Consider the following 15257-nt stretch of genomic DNA (forward strand, 5'->3'; position numbering starts at 1 on the left):
TTGCTCAGCATTTTCAACCTGAATTCATCAAAATCACGACCTACTTACCGCCAAAGCTACTGGACAATACTCTGTACTCCTCCTTCTAGACCTGTCCTCTGCTTTTGACACAGTTGACCACTGCCTCCTACTACAGATCCTCTCTTCCTTTGGCATCAAAGACCTCGCCCTATCCTGGATCTCATACCTTTCCAACCGCACATTCAGCGTCTCCTACTCCCACACTACCTCCTCATCCCGCCCTCTCTCTGTTGGAGTCCCCCTAGGCTCTGTTCTAGGACCCCTACTCTTCTCAATCTATACACTTGGCTTGGGACAACTCATAAAGTCCCATGGATTCCAGTACCACCTCTATGCTGACGACACTGAGATCTACCTCTCTGGCCCAGACGTCACGGCTCTGCTGTCCAGAATCCCAGAGTGCCTATCAGTCATATCCTCCTCCTTCTCCTCTCGCTTTCTCAGACTCAATGTGGACAAATCTGAACTCATCATCTTTCCTCCATCCCACAGATCTTCCTTACCTGACCTATCTATCGCAATCAATGACATCATGCTTTCCCCCGTACCGGAAGTCTGCTGCCTCGGAGTAACCTTCGACTCTGCCCTGTCCTTCAAACCGCACATCCAAGCTCTTTCCACCTCCTGTCGCCTCCAGCTCAAAAATATCTCCAGAATCCGTCCTTTCCTCAACCTTCAATCTACTAAAATGCTTGTGCATGCCCTCATCATCTCCCGCCTTTACTACTGCAACATCCTTTTCTGTGGCCTCCCTGCTAACACCCTTGCACCTCTCCAGTCCATCCTTAACTCTGCTGCCCGACTAATCCATCTCTCTCCTCGCTACTCCACCGCTTCCCCCCTCTGCAAATCTCTTCACTGGCTCCCATTCTCTCAGCGTATCCAGTTCACATTACTAATACTGACCTACAAAGCCATCCATAACTTGTCTCCTCCATATATCTCTGAAATAATCTCCCGATATCTTCCCTCACGTAATCTCCGGTCCTCCCAAGACCTCCTCTCCACACTTATTCGCTCCTCATCCAATCGCCTCCAAGACTTCTCCCGAATATCCCCCATCCTCTGGAATTCTCTGCCCCAACACGTCCGACTATCAACCACATTCGAATCCTTCAGACGGAGCCTGAAAACCCATCTCTTCAGGAAAGCCTACAGCCTGCACTGACCCCGCTGCCTCCTCATCACTACCGAAGCTACCGCCTCACCAACACCGGAGCTCCTGCAACCCCCAACCTACTGTCTCCTTCCCCATAATCCTGCAGAATGTAAGCCTGCAAGGGCAGGGTCCTCGCCCCTCTGTATCAGTCTGTCATTGTTAGTTTGTTTACTGTAAGTGATATCTGTAACTTGTATGTAACCCCTTCTCATGTACAGCACCATGGAATTAATGGTGCTATATAAATTAATAATAATAATTCATTGAACAAGCCAAAAGATAAAAGGTGATCACATCCTCAAGTGTGGTTTTCTAAATACAGTCTGATCCTAATTATATGTTAAAAACAAGATTAAAAGAACCAATATTTTTACGACCTATTTATACATGGAACAATTTTTTTCTACTATATCACTAAACATGTCATTTCTGAAGTGTTTAAGAAGAATAGTCCAGTAGCTAAATCCTCTTTCTATAAAATATGAACTAATCAAACAATTAATAGTAGGTTTTTACACTGGCCTTCTATCATCAATGTGTCCCTTCTAGTGGATGAAATGTCATCTGGTCCATAAGCGCTGACTAGCAATGGCCGTTTCCTTCTGTTTCAGAGTATGTGCGGCTGTCATGGTGCTCGGCTCCACCTGAGTTATATCTGATTTTTGTTCACTTTTACAATGTCTGATTTTCTTGGATACACATAGGACGGCGCTGGACCAGAAGGTGCAGAAAAGTCACTTCTACGTCTTCATTTTCACAATCTTTGGAGAGTCCAGTAGCCACCAGCGCCGATCATATTCACCAGTTCTGTCATCCATTGCCGATCTTGTGCCGCCTTCTACCACGTCATGGACGTCACTGTCTTTATTTCCACTACATGGGATGACAGTCCGGTATTGCTGAGTCCCTGTGATGGGTTCTGCTTCCTGTAACCGATGTTATAACAAACTCTCCTCCTCCCCGTAGTCCTGGTTTGTACAATACATGACCTGGATGTTAAGAGTATTTTTCTCCCTCCATTTGAGGAGTTGCCTGGGTGATAAGATTTGGTGGGAATATGGCCTGTGGAGGCCCGAGCTGCCGGCCTGTCATCTGCTCTGCAGTCACCGTCTACCCCGGTCATCCTCAGCCCTAACAAAGCTTCTCCTCTGTCCTCTCCTGCTTCTAAGTGGTAACATAATAAAATAATACAGTAATATCTAGCAATCGTGAATTATTTGGTAAATACAGACCCCACACTGTTAGACCACAGGCTGAACAGATCTGAAATCAAGATTTTTGAACTGACACTGTAATAGTTTTATTTTTTAAAATATGATCCCATCAGGATCCCAGCTTGTATTTTGGTACAGATGTGGCTAGGACCATAACAGGCACATGTGCAGTTTTTGAAATTTTTAAATTAAACGTTTTTTTCGGAAATTTAAAATATTAATAAATAAATAAAATATTATCAAAGATACTCTTGTGACATATCTGGTGAAAGCCTGTACAGTTCTGAGTAGAACGGTGTTTATTTTGTTTCTCCATCTCTTTTCTAGCCTGAGTTATGGGGAGAAATGTAAGGGCAGGCAACACCGAACCGAACACTTTTTCCAAACTTTGAAAATCAATAAAAAAAAAAAAATATATATCTAGAATTTTTTCTTCTTCACATTTTGCATTCTCTGACACCCTATTACCAAATAACAAAATCTCAAAAGAATTAAAAATATAGTGGTAAAAATCATTGGTTCACTTGATATGGAATGACCCGGAAATGCCTCAAGACAAGGAAATGATGCTCAGTATCGTATATATATATAATATATATGTATATATATATATATATATATATATATATATATATATATATATATATATATATATATATGTGTGTGTGTGTGTGTGTGTGTGTGTGTGTGTGTGTGTGTGTGTGTATATATATATATATATATATATATATATATATATATATATATATATATATATATATATATATATATATATATATATATATATATATTTTTTTTTTTACCCCCAGCTTGGGACTAGTGATTTATGTTCCACTCTCACTGCAGGTAATCAGTACGTGACAGGGCAGACTCTTCGGTGACTACTTATCCTAGGTGCAGTTCCCTGGCTGACCTGAGGGTAAGTGGGGCGCTAGAGAGCTGTGACTGTAAGCTCCGTCACGGATTGCTGACGGGGTGATATCCGTATCCCCCGGCTCTCTCCATGTGTTTTTTTTTCATCACAATGTGTATGATGTGTACAGGATGTGTGTGTATAATGTGCACGGTGTGTGTGTATTATGTGCACGGCGTGTGTATGATACAATCCCTGGCAAAAATTATGGAATCACCGGCCTTGGAGGATGTTCATTCAGTTGTTTAATTTTGTAGAAAAAAAGCAGATCACAGACATGGCACAAAAGTAAAGTCATTTCAAATGGCAACTTTCTGGCTTTAAGAAACACTAAAAGAAATCAAGAACAAAAAATGTGTCAGTCAGTAATTGTTACTTTTTTTTAACCAAGCATAGGGGGAAAATTATGGAATCACTGAATTCTGAGGAAACAATTATGGAATCATGAAAAACAAACAAAAACACTCCAACACATCACTAGTATTTTGTTGCACCACCTCTGGCTTTTATAACAGCTTGCAGTCTCTGAGGAATGGACTTAATGAGTGTCAAACAGCACTCATCATCAATCTGGCTCCAACTTTCTCTGATTCCTGTTGCCAGATCAGCTTTGCAGGTTGGAGCCTTGTCATGGACCATTTTCTTCAACTTCCACCAAAGATTTTCAATTGGATTGAGATCCGGACTATTTGCAGGTCATGACATTGACCTTATGTGTCTTTTTTCAAGGAATGTTTGCACAGTTTTTGCTCTATGGCAGGATGCATTATCATCTTGAAAAATGACTTCATCATCCCCAAACATCCTTTTAACCCCTTCACCCCCAAGGGTGGTTTGCACTTTAATGACCAGGCCAATTTTTACCATTCTGACCACTGTCCCTTTATGAGGTTATAACTCTGAAACGCTTCAACGGATCCTGGTGATTCTGACATTGTTTTCTCGTGACATATTGTACTTCATGATAGTGGTAACATTTCTTTGATATTACCTGCGTTTATTTGTGAAAAAAACGGAAATTTGGCGAAAATTTTGAAAATTTCGCAATTTTCCAACTTTGAATTTTTATGCAATTAAATCACAGTGATATGTCACACAAAATACTTAATAAGTAACATTTCCCACATGTCTACTTTACATCAGCACCATTTTGGAACCAAAATTTTTTTTTGTTAGGGAGTTATAAGGGTTAAAAGTTGACCAGCAATTTCTCATTTTTACACCACCATTTTGTTTTAGGGACCACATCTCATTTGAAGTCATTTTGAGGGGTCTATATAATAGAAAATACCCAAGTGTGACACCATTCTAAAAACTGCACCCCTCAAGGTGCTCAAAACCACATTCAGAAAGTTTATTAACCCTTCAGGTGTTTCACAGGAATTTTTGGAATGTTTAAATAAAAATGAACATTTAACTTTTTTTCACACAAAATTTACTTCAGCTCCAATTTGTTTTATTTTACCAAGGGTAACAGGAGAAAATGGACCCCAAAAGATGTTGTACAATTTGTCCTGAGTACGCCGATACCCCATATGTGGGGGTAAACCACTGTTTGGGCGCATGACAGAGCTCGGAAGCAAAGGAGCGCCATTTGACTTATCAATGCAAAATTGACTGGAATTGAGATGGGAAGCCATGTTGCGTTTGGAGAGCCACTGATGTGCCTAAACATTGAAACCCCCCACAAGTGACACCATTTTGGAAAGTAGACCCCCTAAGGAACTTATCTAGAGGTGTGGTGAGCACTTTGACCCACCAAGTGCTTCACAGAAGTTTATAATGCAGAACCGTAAAAATAAAAAATCATATTTTTTCACAAAAATTATCTTTTCGCCCCCAATTTTTTATTTTCCCAAGGGTAAGAGAAGAAATTGGACCCCAAAAGTTGTTGTACAATTTGTCCTGAGTACGCTGATACCCCATATGTGGGGGTAAACCACTGTTTGGGCGCATGGGAGAGCTCGGAAGGGAAGGAGCGCCGTTTGACTTCACTGCAAAATTGACAGGAATTGAGATGGGACGCCATGTTGCATTTGGAGAGCCACTGATGTGCCTAAACATTGAAACCCCCCACAAGTGACACCATTTTGGAAAGTAGACCCCCTAAGGAACTTATCTAGATGTGTGGTGAGCACTTTGACCCACTAAGTACTTCACAGAAGTTTATAATGCAGAACCGTAAAAGTAAAAAATCATATTATTTCACAAAAATGATCTTTTCGCCCCCAATTTTTTATTTTCCCAAGGGTAAGAGAAGAAATTGGACCCCAAAAGTTGTACAATTTGTCCTGAGTACGCTGATACCCCATATGTGGGGGTAAACCACTGTTTGGGCGCATGGGAGAGCTCGGAAGGGAAGGAGCGCCGTTTGACTTTTCACTGCAAAATTGACAGGAATTGAGATGGGACGCCATGTTGCGTTTGGAGAGCCACTGATGTGCCTAAACATTGAAACCCCCCCCCCACAAATGACACCATTTTGGAAAGTAGACCCCCTAAGGAACTTATCTAGAGGTGTGGTGAGCACTTTGACCCACCAAGTGCTTCACAGAAGTTTATAATGCAGAGCCGTAAAAATAAAACAAAAATTTTTTCCCACAAAAATTATTTTTTATCCCCCAGTTTTTTATTTTCCCGAGGGTAACAGGAGAAATTGGACCCCAAAAGTTGTTGTCCAATTTGTCCTGAGTACGCTGATATGCCATATGTGGGGGAGAACCACCGTTTGGGCGCATGGGAGGGCTCGGAAGGGATGGAGCGCCATTTGGAATGCAGACTTAGATGGAATGGTCTGCAGGCGTCACATTGCGTTTGCAGAGCCCCTAATGTACCTGAACAGTAAAACCCCCCCACAAGTGACACCATTTTGGAAAGTAGACCCCCTAAGGAACTCATCTAGATGTGTTGTGAGAGCTTTGAACCCCCAAGTGTTTCACTACAGTTTATAACGCAGAGCCGTGCAAATAAAAAATATTTTTTTTTCCACAAAAATTCTTTTTTAGCCCCCAGTTTTGTATTTTTCCAAGGGTAACAGGAGAAATTTGACCCTATATATTGTTGTCCAATTTGTCCTGAGTACGCTGATACCTGATATGTGGGGTGGAACCACCGTTTGAGCGCATGGCAGAGCTCGGAAGGGAAGGAGCATCATTTGCAATGCAGACTTAGATGGATTGGTCTGCAGGCGTCACATTGCGTTTGCAGAGCCCCTAATGTACCTAAACAGTAGAAACCCCCCACATGTGACCCAATATTGGAAACTAGACCCCCCAAGGAACTTATCTAGTTGTGTTGTGAGAACTTTAAACCCCCAAGTGTTTCACTACAGTTTATAACGCAGAGCCGTGAAATAAAAAAAAAAAAAAATTTCCCCCCAAAATTATTTTTTAGCCCCCAGTTTTGTATTTTCCCAAGGGTAACAGGAGAAATTGGACCCCAAAAGTTGTTGTCCAATTTGTCTTGAGTACGCTGATACCCCATATGTGGGGGGGAACCACCGTTTGGGTGCATGGGAGGGCTCGGAAGGGAAGGAGCGCCATTTGGAATGCAGACTTAGATGGAATGGTCTGCAGGCGTCACATTGCGTTTGCAGAGCGCCTAATGTACCTAAACAGTAGAAACCCCCCACAAGTGACACCATTTTGGAAAGTAGACCCCCTAAGGAACTCATCTAGATGTTGTGACAGCTTTGAACCCCCAAGTGTTTCACTACAGTTTATAACGCAGAGCCATGCAAATAAAAAATATTTTTTTTTTCCACAAAAATTATTTTTTAGCCCCAGTTTTGTATTTTCCCAAGGGTAACAGGAGAAATTGGACCCCAAAAGTTGTTCTCCAATGTGTTCCGAGTACGCTGATACCCCATATGTTGTTTGGGCACACGGGAGAGCTTGGAAGGGAAGGAGCACTGTTTTACTTTTTCAACGCAGAATTGGCTGGAATTGAGATCGGACGCCATGTCCCGTTTGGAGAGCCCCTGATGTGCCTAAACAGTGGAAACCCCCCAATTATAACTGAAACCCTAATCCAAACACACCCCTAACCCTAATCCCAACGGTAACCCTAACCACACATCTAACCCAGACACACCCCTAACCCTAATCCCAACCCTATTCCCAACCTTAAATGTAATCCTAACCCTAACTTTAGCCCCAACCCTAACCCTAACTTTAGCCCGAACCCTAAATGTAGCCTTAACCCTAGCCCCAACCCTAGCCCCAACCCTAACCCTAGCCCTAGCCCTAACCCTAACCCTAACCCTAATGGGAAAATGGAAATAAATACATTTTTTAAATTTTTTTAATTTTTCCCTAACTAAGCGGGTGATGAAGGGGGGTTTGATTTACTTTTATAGCGGGTTTTTTAGCGGATTTTTATGATTGGCAGCCATCACACACTGAAAGACACTTTTTATTGCAAAAAATATTTTTTGCGTTACCACATTTTGAGAGCTATAATTTTTCCATATTTGAGTCCACAGAGTCATGCGAGGTCTTGTTTTTTGCGGGACGAGTTGACGTTTTTATTGGTAACATGTTCGGGCACGGGAGATTTTTTGATCGCTTTTTATTCCGATTTTTGTGAGGCAGAATGACCAAAAAACAGCTATTCATGAATTTCTTTTGGGGGAGGCGTTTATACCGTTCCGCGTTTGGTAAAATTGATAAAGCAGTTTTATTCTTCGGGTCAGTACGATTACAGCGATACCTCATTTATATAATTTTTTTATGTTTTGGCGCTTTTATACGATAAAAGCTATTTTATAGAAAAAATAATTATTTTGGCATCGCTTTATTCTGAGGACTATAACTTTTTTATTTTTTATTTGATGATGGTGTATGGCGGCTCGTTTTTTGTGGGACAAGATGACGTTTTCAGCGGTACCATGCTTATTTATATCCGTCTTTTTGATCGCGTGTTATTCCACTTTTTGTTTGGCGGTATGAGAATAAAGCGTTTTTTGCCTCTTTTTTTTTTTTTTACGGTGTTCACTGAAGGGATTTAACTAGTGGGACAGTTTTATAGGTCGGGTCGCTACGGACGCGGCGATACTAAATATGTGTACTTTTATTGTTTGTTTTTTTATTTAGATAATGAAATGTATTTATAGGAACAATATATATATATATATATTTTTTTTTTTGAATTTTTTGGGGAATTTTTTTTTTTTTACACTATAACATTGCCCCAGGGGGGGCATGATGTTATAGTGTAAGATCGCCGATCTGACACTTGGCTGTGCACTGTGTCAGATCGGCGATCTGACGTGCACAGCTCCTGGAGGCTTCCCGGCGCCTGCTCTGAGCAGGCGCTGTGAAGCCACCTCCCTGCAGGACCCGGATGCCGCGGCCATCTTGGATCCGGGCCTGCTGCAGGGAGGAGGAGGTAAGAGACCCTCGGAGCGCGGCCGGGTGTCAGCTGCGATAGTCAGCTGACACCCGGCTGCGCTCCCCCCGTGAACGCGGCTGATAGCGCTGGACTTACTATCCCGTCGGTGGTCATACGGGCCCACCCCACCTCGACGGGATAGTACGTCCGATGTCAGAAAGGGGTTAAAGCCAGAAAGTTGCCATATGAAATTACTTTAGTTTTGTGCCATGTCTGTGACCTGCTTTTTTTCTACAAAATTAAACAACTGAATGAACACCGGTGATTCCATAGTTTTTGCCAGGGGTTGTATGTGCGCAGTGTGCGTATAATGTGCCGTCAGTGCTAGTTCAGTATAGATACTGCCATATTGCGACATATTGTGACATCAGACTTATGAATTCAGTGCAGATGGGGAAAGTCACAGCTGTAGAGGATGATGGGCCGTCTGTGAGCCATAAATACAGGGATCTGGGTCATGTACCGCACATAGTGTGAACGAGCCTTTATCATAGCGACCGCATGGAGATATCTGTGAACTTCAGCAGCTGAAATGAAGTAAATGAGGAAAAGTGGTTCATAGGTGGCCGTATAATGAGGGCAAGGTGCAGAAATAACACCCCAGACCCAAAATGTGCGCTGTGGTGGCAAAACTACAATTCTCAGCATCCAACAAAAGCTGTGAGCTGCAGGAAGTTGTAGTTCTGCCACAGATTACGCTACGTTCACATTTGCGTTGCGTCGGGCGCAGCCGTGGCGACGCATGCGTCATGCGCCCCTATATTTAACATGGGGGCGCATGGACATGCGTTGTCTAGCGTTTTGTGACGCATGCGTCATTTTTGGCGCAACTGTCAGGGCGCAGACAACGCTGCATGATGCGGTTTTTGGCGTAAAAAAAATGAACGCGTGCGTGACAAAACGCTGCGTTATGCATGCGTTGCCGACGCTGCGCACAACAACGCAAATGTGAACGTAGCTTTAGAGAGCATCTCCTAGGAGGATCAGGACAAATGGTGGGAGTTGTTTTCTTAGAGCAAGCTTTGTTCTCCAACCTGTGTCTTGACTTGGAAAACTACGACTCCGAGCCTCTCCTGACCCATCTAGGTGGCGTTTCCCCACTTCTTTGGGTATGTTCACACGCTGCGGGTCCGCAGCAGTTTCCCATGCGTTTACAGTACAATGTAAACCTATGGGAAACGCAATCCGCAGTGCATATGCTGCGGAAACGCAGCGGTTTACATTCCGCAGCATGTCAATTCTTTGTGCGGAATGCGCAGCGGTTTTACACTTGCTCCATAATAGAAAACTGTAGTGGAGTCAGCACAAAAACCGCGGTAAATCTGCAGGTAAAACGCAGTGCCTTTTACCTGCGGTTTTCACAAATCCGCTGCGGAAAAATCCGCAGACCTCAAGAATACGTGTGCACATACCCTTACTCTTGTCACTAAAGATAAGAGTGAGGACTCTGGAAGTTGTGGGGAGCTCTGACCAGAGCCTGGCAGCACCAGCTGGAGAGCCACAAGCTGAGGAGCATTGTCCTGTGTGGTTGGGGCATGCTGGGAGTTGTAGTTGGGCACCACCTTGGAGGTCACTGCCTCAGACGTGTGATGTGCCGCATTCTGTCACTAGTCAGCCAATGGCCTCACCACAATCTGTGACATCTGATCTACAGCCAGCCAGCGCTTATATCCTGACAGATGAACTACATGTCCCGTCATGCTTTGCCATACATTAGTGCGGATAATAGTGATGGGACTTGTAGTCCCCAAACGCCACCAATAACATAGCAGCGCCATAATACTAAGCCCGCCATCAGGCGGTAATGCTGCGCCAGTTACTAATCGATATGGAAGCGTTTAGTTGAAAAATGATAATAATGAAAAACGTATATAAAGGACGACAGAGACGCATGCGTGTGGCGTCATCAGGCTGCGCAGAGGGACGGGGAGCGCGCACAGATGAGGTGGTGACGGGGGCGAGCGGGGAGGTTGTGGAGAGCAGCATGGCTCGTGTGGTGACGGGACTGGCGACTCCTGGCCTCGTAGTGTAACAGCGGGACGTAGCATGGACGACGTGAAGCTGGAGTTCCCTTCCCTCCCGCCATGTAAGGAGGACGCGGAGGTGAGTGCGGCCCGAGCAGGGTCATGTGACCAGGAGGAAGCGGTGACACAATGTAGCATGTGTCAGTCACAGTGTGTGTATATAGCATTACACCTGCAGCACACTATGTACCGAGCGAGCATTGTAGCTGCTCTTTGCGACTGACTGAAAGCCGGCAGCTCCCTGGAGGATTCCAGTTTGTTCTCCTGGTAGCTGAGCTTTCTGTAATGCGCATGCACCGCATTGTAACCCTTTGCCTGCAGATCTGCCCTGCCGATTGTGTTTGGTGACAGCTCCGCTCCCCTTTATTCCGTGGCTCGCCCTTGGCTGCTATGTCTGCCCCTTCTCTTGCTGGGTGGTGTCCTGGCCTCCAGCAATCGCATATTAACATATGACTGTCAGGGATTCCTCAGAATCCTCAGTTTGCAGTGTTTCTTTCTTAGGTTTGTTTTCACAGGACTCCACAGCAATGAAGAAAAACACTGAATTCTGCTGTAAACTGACAATCTGCAGACTGTGCAAATCCACCGCATCAATATTAAGTCAATCCTTATACACTAAAAACAAGCAAAATGCAGTAGGATTATTAGTCTATTTACCCCAGAAAACTTGCTCTTCAAAGTTGTGACACTCTGCTGCTTTGCACTTTTTTTTTTTTTTTTTTTTTACCAGTCTTTGCTGTTTTTCTAAAGTTGTTCAAAGCATGGCTGAAGTGGTGGGGTGAATGCCAGCCCAACAGACTTTAATGTACAACAAGGTGAAGTATAGCAGAAACCTGCTCCAGAATAGATTTGACTGTGGCGCGGGATGTGAGTAACTGGCACCATTTGATTTGCGGTGCATTAGTCCATTTGTTAACGTTATAATTTTCTTCCAGGCTAATGTAGAAAAAGCCTGATTCGATCAATCTGCCACAATTAGTAAATGAGTGCTACCTGCTGTATTTTTCCTGCTGCCATAGGCCCCAGGAACTGTTATAAAATAGGGAGCCTTGCAGCGCTGAGGTCCTGGGTTCAAATCTTTACAAGGAGTTTGTATGTTCTCCCCGTGTTATCGTTAGTTTCCTCCGGGCACTCCGGTTTCCTCGCACACTCCAAAGACATACTGATAGGGAATTTAGATTGTGAGCCCCAATGGGGATGCAATGATGATTTATGTAAAGCGCTGTGGGATTAATGGCAAGGAAAATAAATACATGGAAATGTATTGATATGACACAGAGGCTGTAATATAAATGTATACTGCTAATAGGAATACCAGAATGTAGAACTGGATGTCTTCCCCTCTGTCACTATTCCATAATATCCGGGAAAGAAAGGAGAGGTTTGAGGATGATTTCAGCGCTTGCTGATCAATGATGAGACACATATCCCAGACTGTCAAATTCATAGTGGTTTATTCCACGCGTTTCAAAGTACAAAAGACTTCATCAGGAAAGACCACAAGTATCAGATATGATCTGGGATATACGTCTCATCATTGATCAGCAAGCACGGAAATCATCCACAGACCTCGCCTTACTTTCCTGGATATCGATAGTCTTGTCATTTACTGACATGTGGATCTGCTGCAGCTGATGTGTTTTATTACATGCTTTATAGATACTCCTAAAAGGTGAGTGTAATTTTGATTTTTATCACCTGCCATACCCCTTGGATAAGACCCTATGTTGCGCTGATCTCTCCTAGAGTTCTGTGACTATTCCATAGTACAAATTATTTACATTAAATGGAAATTGGACGGGATGAGGCAGGTGTAATGTCTGTGAAATTAACCCCCTTTTGGGTGTAATAATACACCTATGTCGGACACCCTCCCTTTGATGTGGGCTCCGGCGGTGAGCCTGCTTCTTTTCCTGCACATTTCAGCTGTTTTGAACAGCTGACATGTGCGGCTAACAGCTGCGGAAGGAATCTTGATCCTCCCGTGGCTGTTAACCTGTTAAATGCCACTGTCAACTCTGACAGCGGCAATTAACACACACTTCTGGCAAGCGTGCCGGAAATCCCATCCATCAGTGACCCCCGTCACGTGGTCGTGCGTTACCGATGGGTTGACATGACAACCAGAGGTCTCCAGCAGACCTCTATGGTTGTCACTGCCAGATTGCTATGGGTGCTGCCCGGTGGTCGGCGCTCATAGCAAGTAAGCAAATCTGCTACATACAGTCTATCTGATCATCGCCTGTATTTAGCAGAGCTGATCGTCCCATGGAGACTATTGAAGCATGACCAAAGTGGGGAAAAATGTTATTAACCCCTTCACCCCCGGAGCGGTTTTCGTTTTTTGCTCCCCTCCTTCCCAGAGCCATAACTTTTTTTTATTTTTCCATCAATATGGCCATGTGAGGGCTTAATTTTTGCGGGACGAGATGTACTTTTGAACGATATCATTGGTTTTACCATGCCGTGTAACAGAAAACGGGGGAAAAAAATTCCAAGTGCGATGAAATTGCAAAAAAAGTGCAATCTCACACTTCTTTTTTGTTTGGCTTTTTTGATAGGTTCACCAAATGCTAAACAAACTGACCTGCCATTATGATTCTCCAGGTCATTGAGTTCATAGACACCAAACATGTCTAGGTTCTCTTTTGTCTAAGTAATAAAAAAAAATTCCAAAGTTTGCTTAAAAAAAAAAAATTGCGCCACTTTCCAATACCTGTAGCGTCTCTATTTTTCGTGATCTGGGGTCGGTGAGGGCTTATTTTTTGCGTGCCGAGCTGGCGTTTTTAATGATACCATTTTGGTGCAGATACGTTCTTTTGATTGCCTGTTATTGCATTTTAATGCAATGTTGCGGCAACCAAAAAAACGTAATTTTGGCGTTTTGATTTTTTTTCTCGCTACGCCATTTAGCGATCAGTTTAATCCTTTGTTTTTATTGATAGGGCGATTCTGAACGCGGCGATACCAAATGTGTAGGTTTGATTTTATTTTATATTTTTTTATTTTGATTGGGGTGAAAGGGGGGTGATTTGAACATATATATATATATATATATATATATATATATATATATATATATATATATATATATATATATATATATATATATATATATATATATATATATATATATATATATATATATATATGCATGCACTACACGATCGCCTCTGCTACATAGAGGTGAAGCACAGATGACCTCTATGTAGCAGAAATGCAGCATTGCTTTGAACGCCGACCACAGGGTGGCGCTCAAAGCAATCGGCCATCAACAACTCAAGGAGACCTCTGGTTGTTATGGCAATGCACCGATGACCCCCGATCATGTGACGGGGGTCAGCGGTGCGAGCACTTCCGGCCGGGAGCGCTAGTTAAATGCCGCTGTCAGCGTTTGACAGCGGCATTTAACTAGTTAATGAGTGCGGGCGGATCGCGATTCCGCTCGCGCTCATTGCGCGCACATGTCAGCTGTACAAAACAGCTGACATGTCGTGGCTTTGAGGTGGGCTCACCGCCGGAGCCCACCTCAAAGCGCCGGTTCTGCCAGCTGACGTACTATTCCGTCAGCTGGCAGAAAGGGGTTAAAAAGAATTAAAAAACAAACGTTCAGTCACCCCCCCTTTCGCCCCAATCAAAATGAAAAAAAAAATCACATACACATATCGCTGCGTTCAGAATTGCCCGATCTACCAATATAAAACAAAAATTAACCCAATCGCTAAACGGCGTAACGGGAAAAAAAGTAAAAAACGCCAGGATTGTTTTTGTTTTTTGGGTCGCCGCTACATTGCATTTAAATGCAATAACATGCGTTCAAAAGATCGTATCTACATTAAAATGGTATCATTAAAAACAACAGCTCGGCACGCAAAAAAATAAGACCTCTCCCAACCCAAGATCACGAAAAATGGAGACGCTATGGGTATCAGCACAGGTTGGAAAATTTTTCTTTTTTTTTTTAACGAACTTTGGAATTTTTTCACCACTTGGATAAAAAAAAAAAAAAAACTGGGTACCTTCAGTTCAGCTTACCTGAAGAGATCCTGATGAAGATGGTCCAGGCCCGGCCAGTCCGATTCGGGCAGCGGGGAGGCCCCTGCCACGGCTGGTGCGGTGCCCTGAAGCCACCACGGCTGAGACCAAGGGGTCTTGCAGGGTGAGTGTGGGGGCTCGGCTGCCACACCTGTTTTCAGGTGCAGGGCTTCTGGATTTCTGGCCGGCACACGCGTGGAGATACGCCGAAGCGTGTCTCCGGCATGATGGAGAACCGCAGCAGCCTCCACAACGGCAGCAACCTAAGAGGCATGTTTCTGCAGGCGAGAGGAAGTTCCAGCAGCCATTCTACTCAGCACAGCAGAAAATCTGGCACGGTGGACAATTCTCCATCCTCAAAAAGCCCCTTAATGGATCTTATTCCTCCTCCAGAACCGATGCCCGCATAAGCGTCTGATTGGTGATTGGTCTTTGTGAAAGTTCACCTTGTAATTGGGGTTCCCTTCTCTTTCATAATTCAGGGAAGGAAGAGATTAGGA

At 43.7% G+C, this 15257-nt stretch overlaps 1 protein-coding gene across 1 annotated transcript in view; it reads left to right on the top strand.

Moving 5' to 3' along the window:
* Nucleotides 1-10449: 10449 nt before the first annotated feature.
* The window catches only part of STYX (serine/threonine/tyrosine interacting protein), a 44774-nt gene continuing 39966 nt past the window's right edge, over nt 10450-15257 (top strand). The window contains exon 1 of the mRNA XM_077269714.1: nt 10450-10801. Within this exon, the coding sequence (XP_077125829.1) occupies nt 10745-10801 (57 nt within the window). The 5' untranslated portion in view covers nt 10450-10744. The remainder of the gene's footprint in view (nt 10802-15257) is intronic.

The sequence above is a fragment of the Ranitomeya variabilis genome, chromosome 1 (assembly GCF_051348905.1).
Source record: "Ranitomeya variabilis isolate aRanVar5 chromosome 1, aRanVar5.hap1, whole genome shotgun sequence".
NCBI lineage: Eukaryota > Metazoa > Chordata > Amphibia > Anura > Dendrobatidae > Ranitomeya > Ranitomeya variabilis.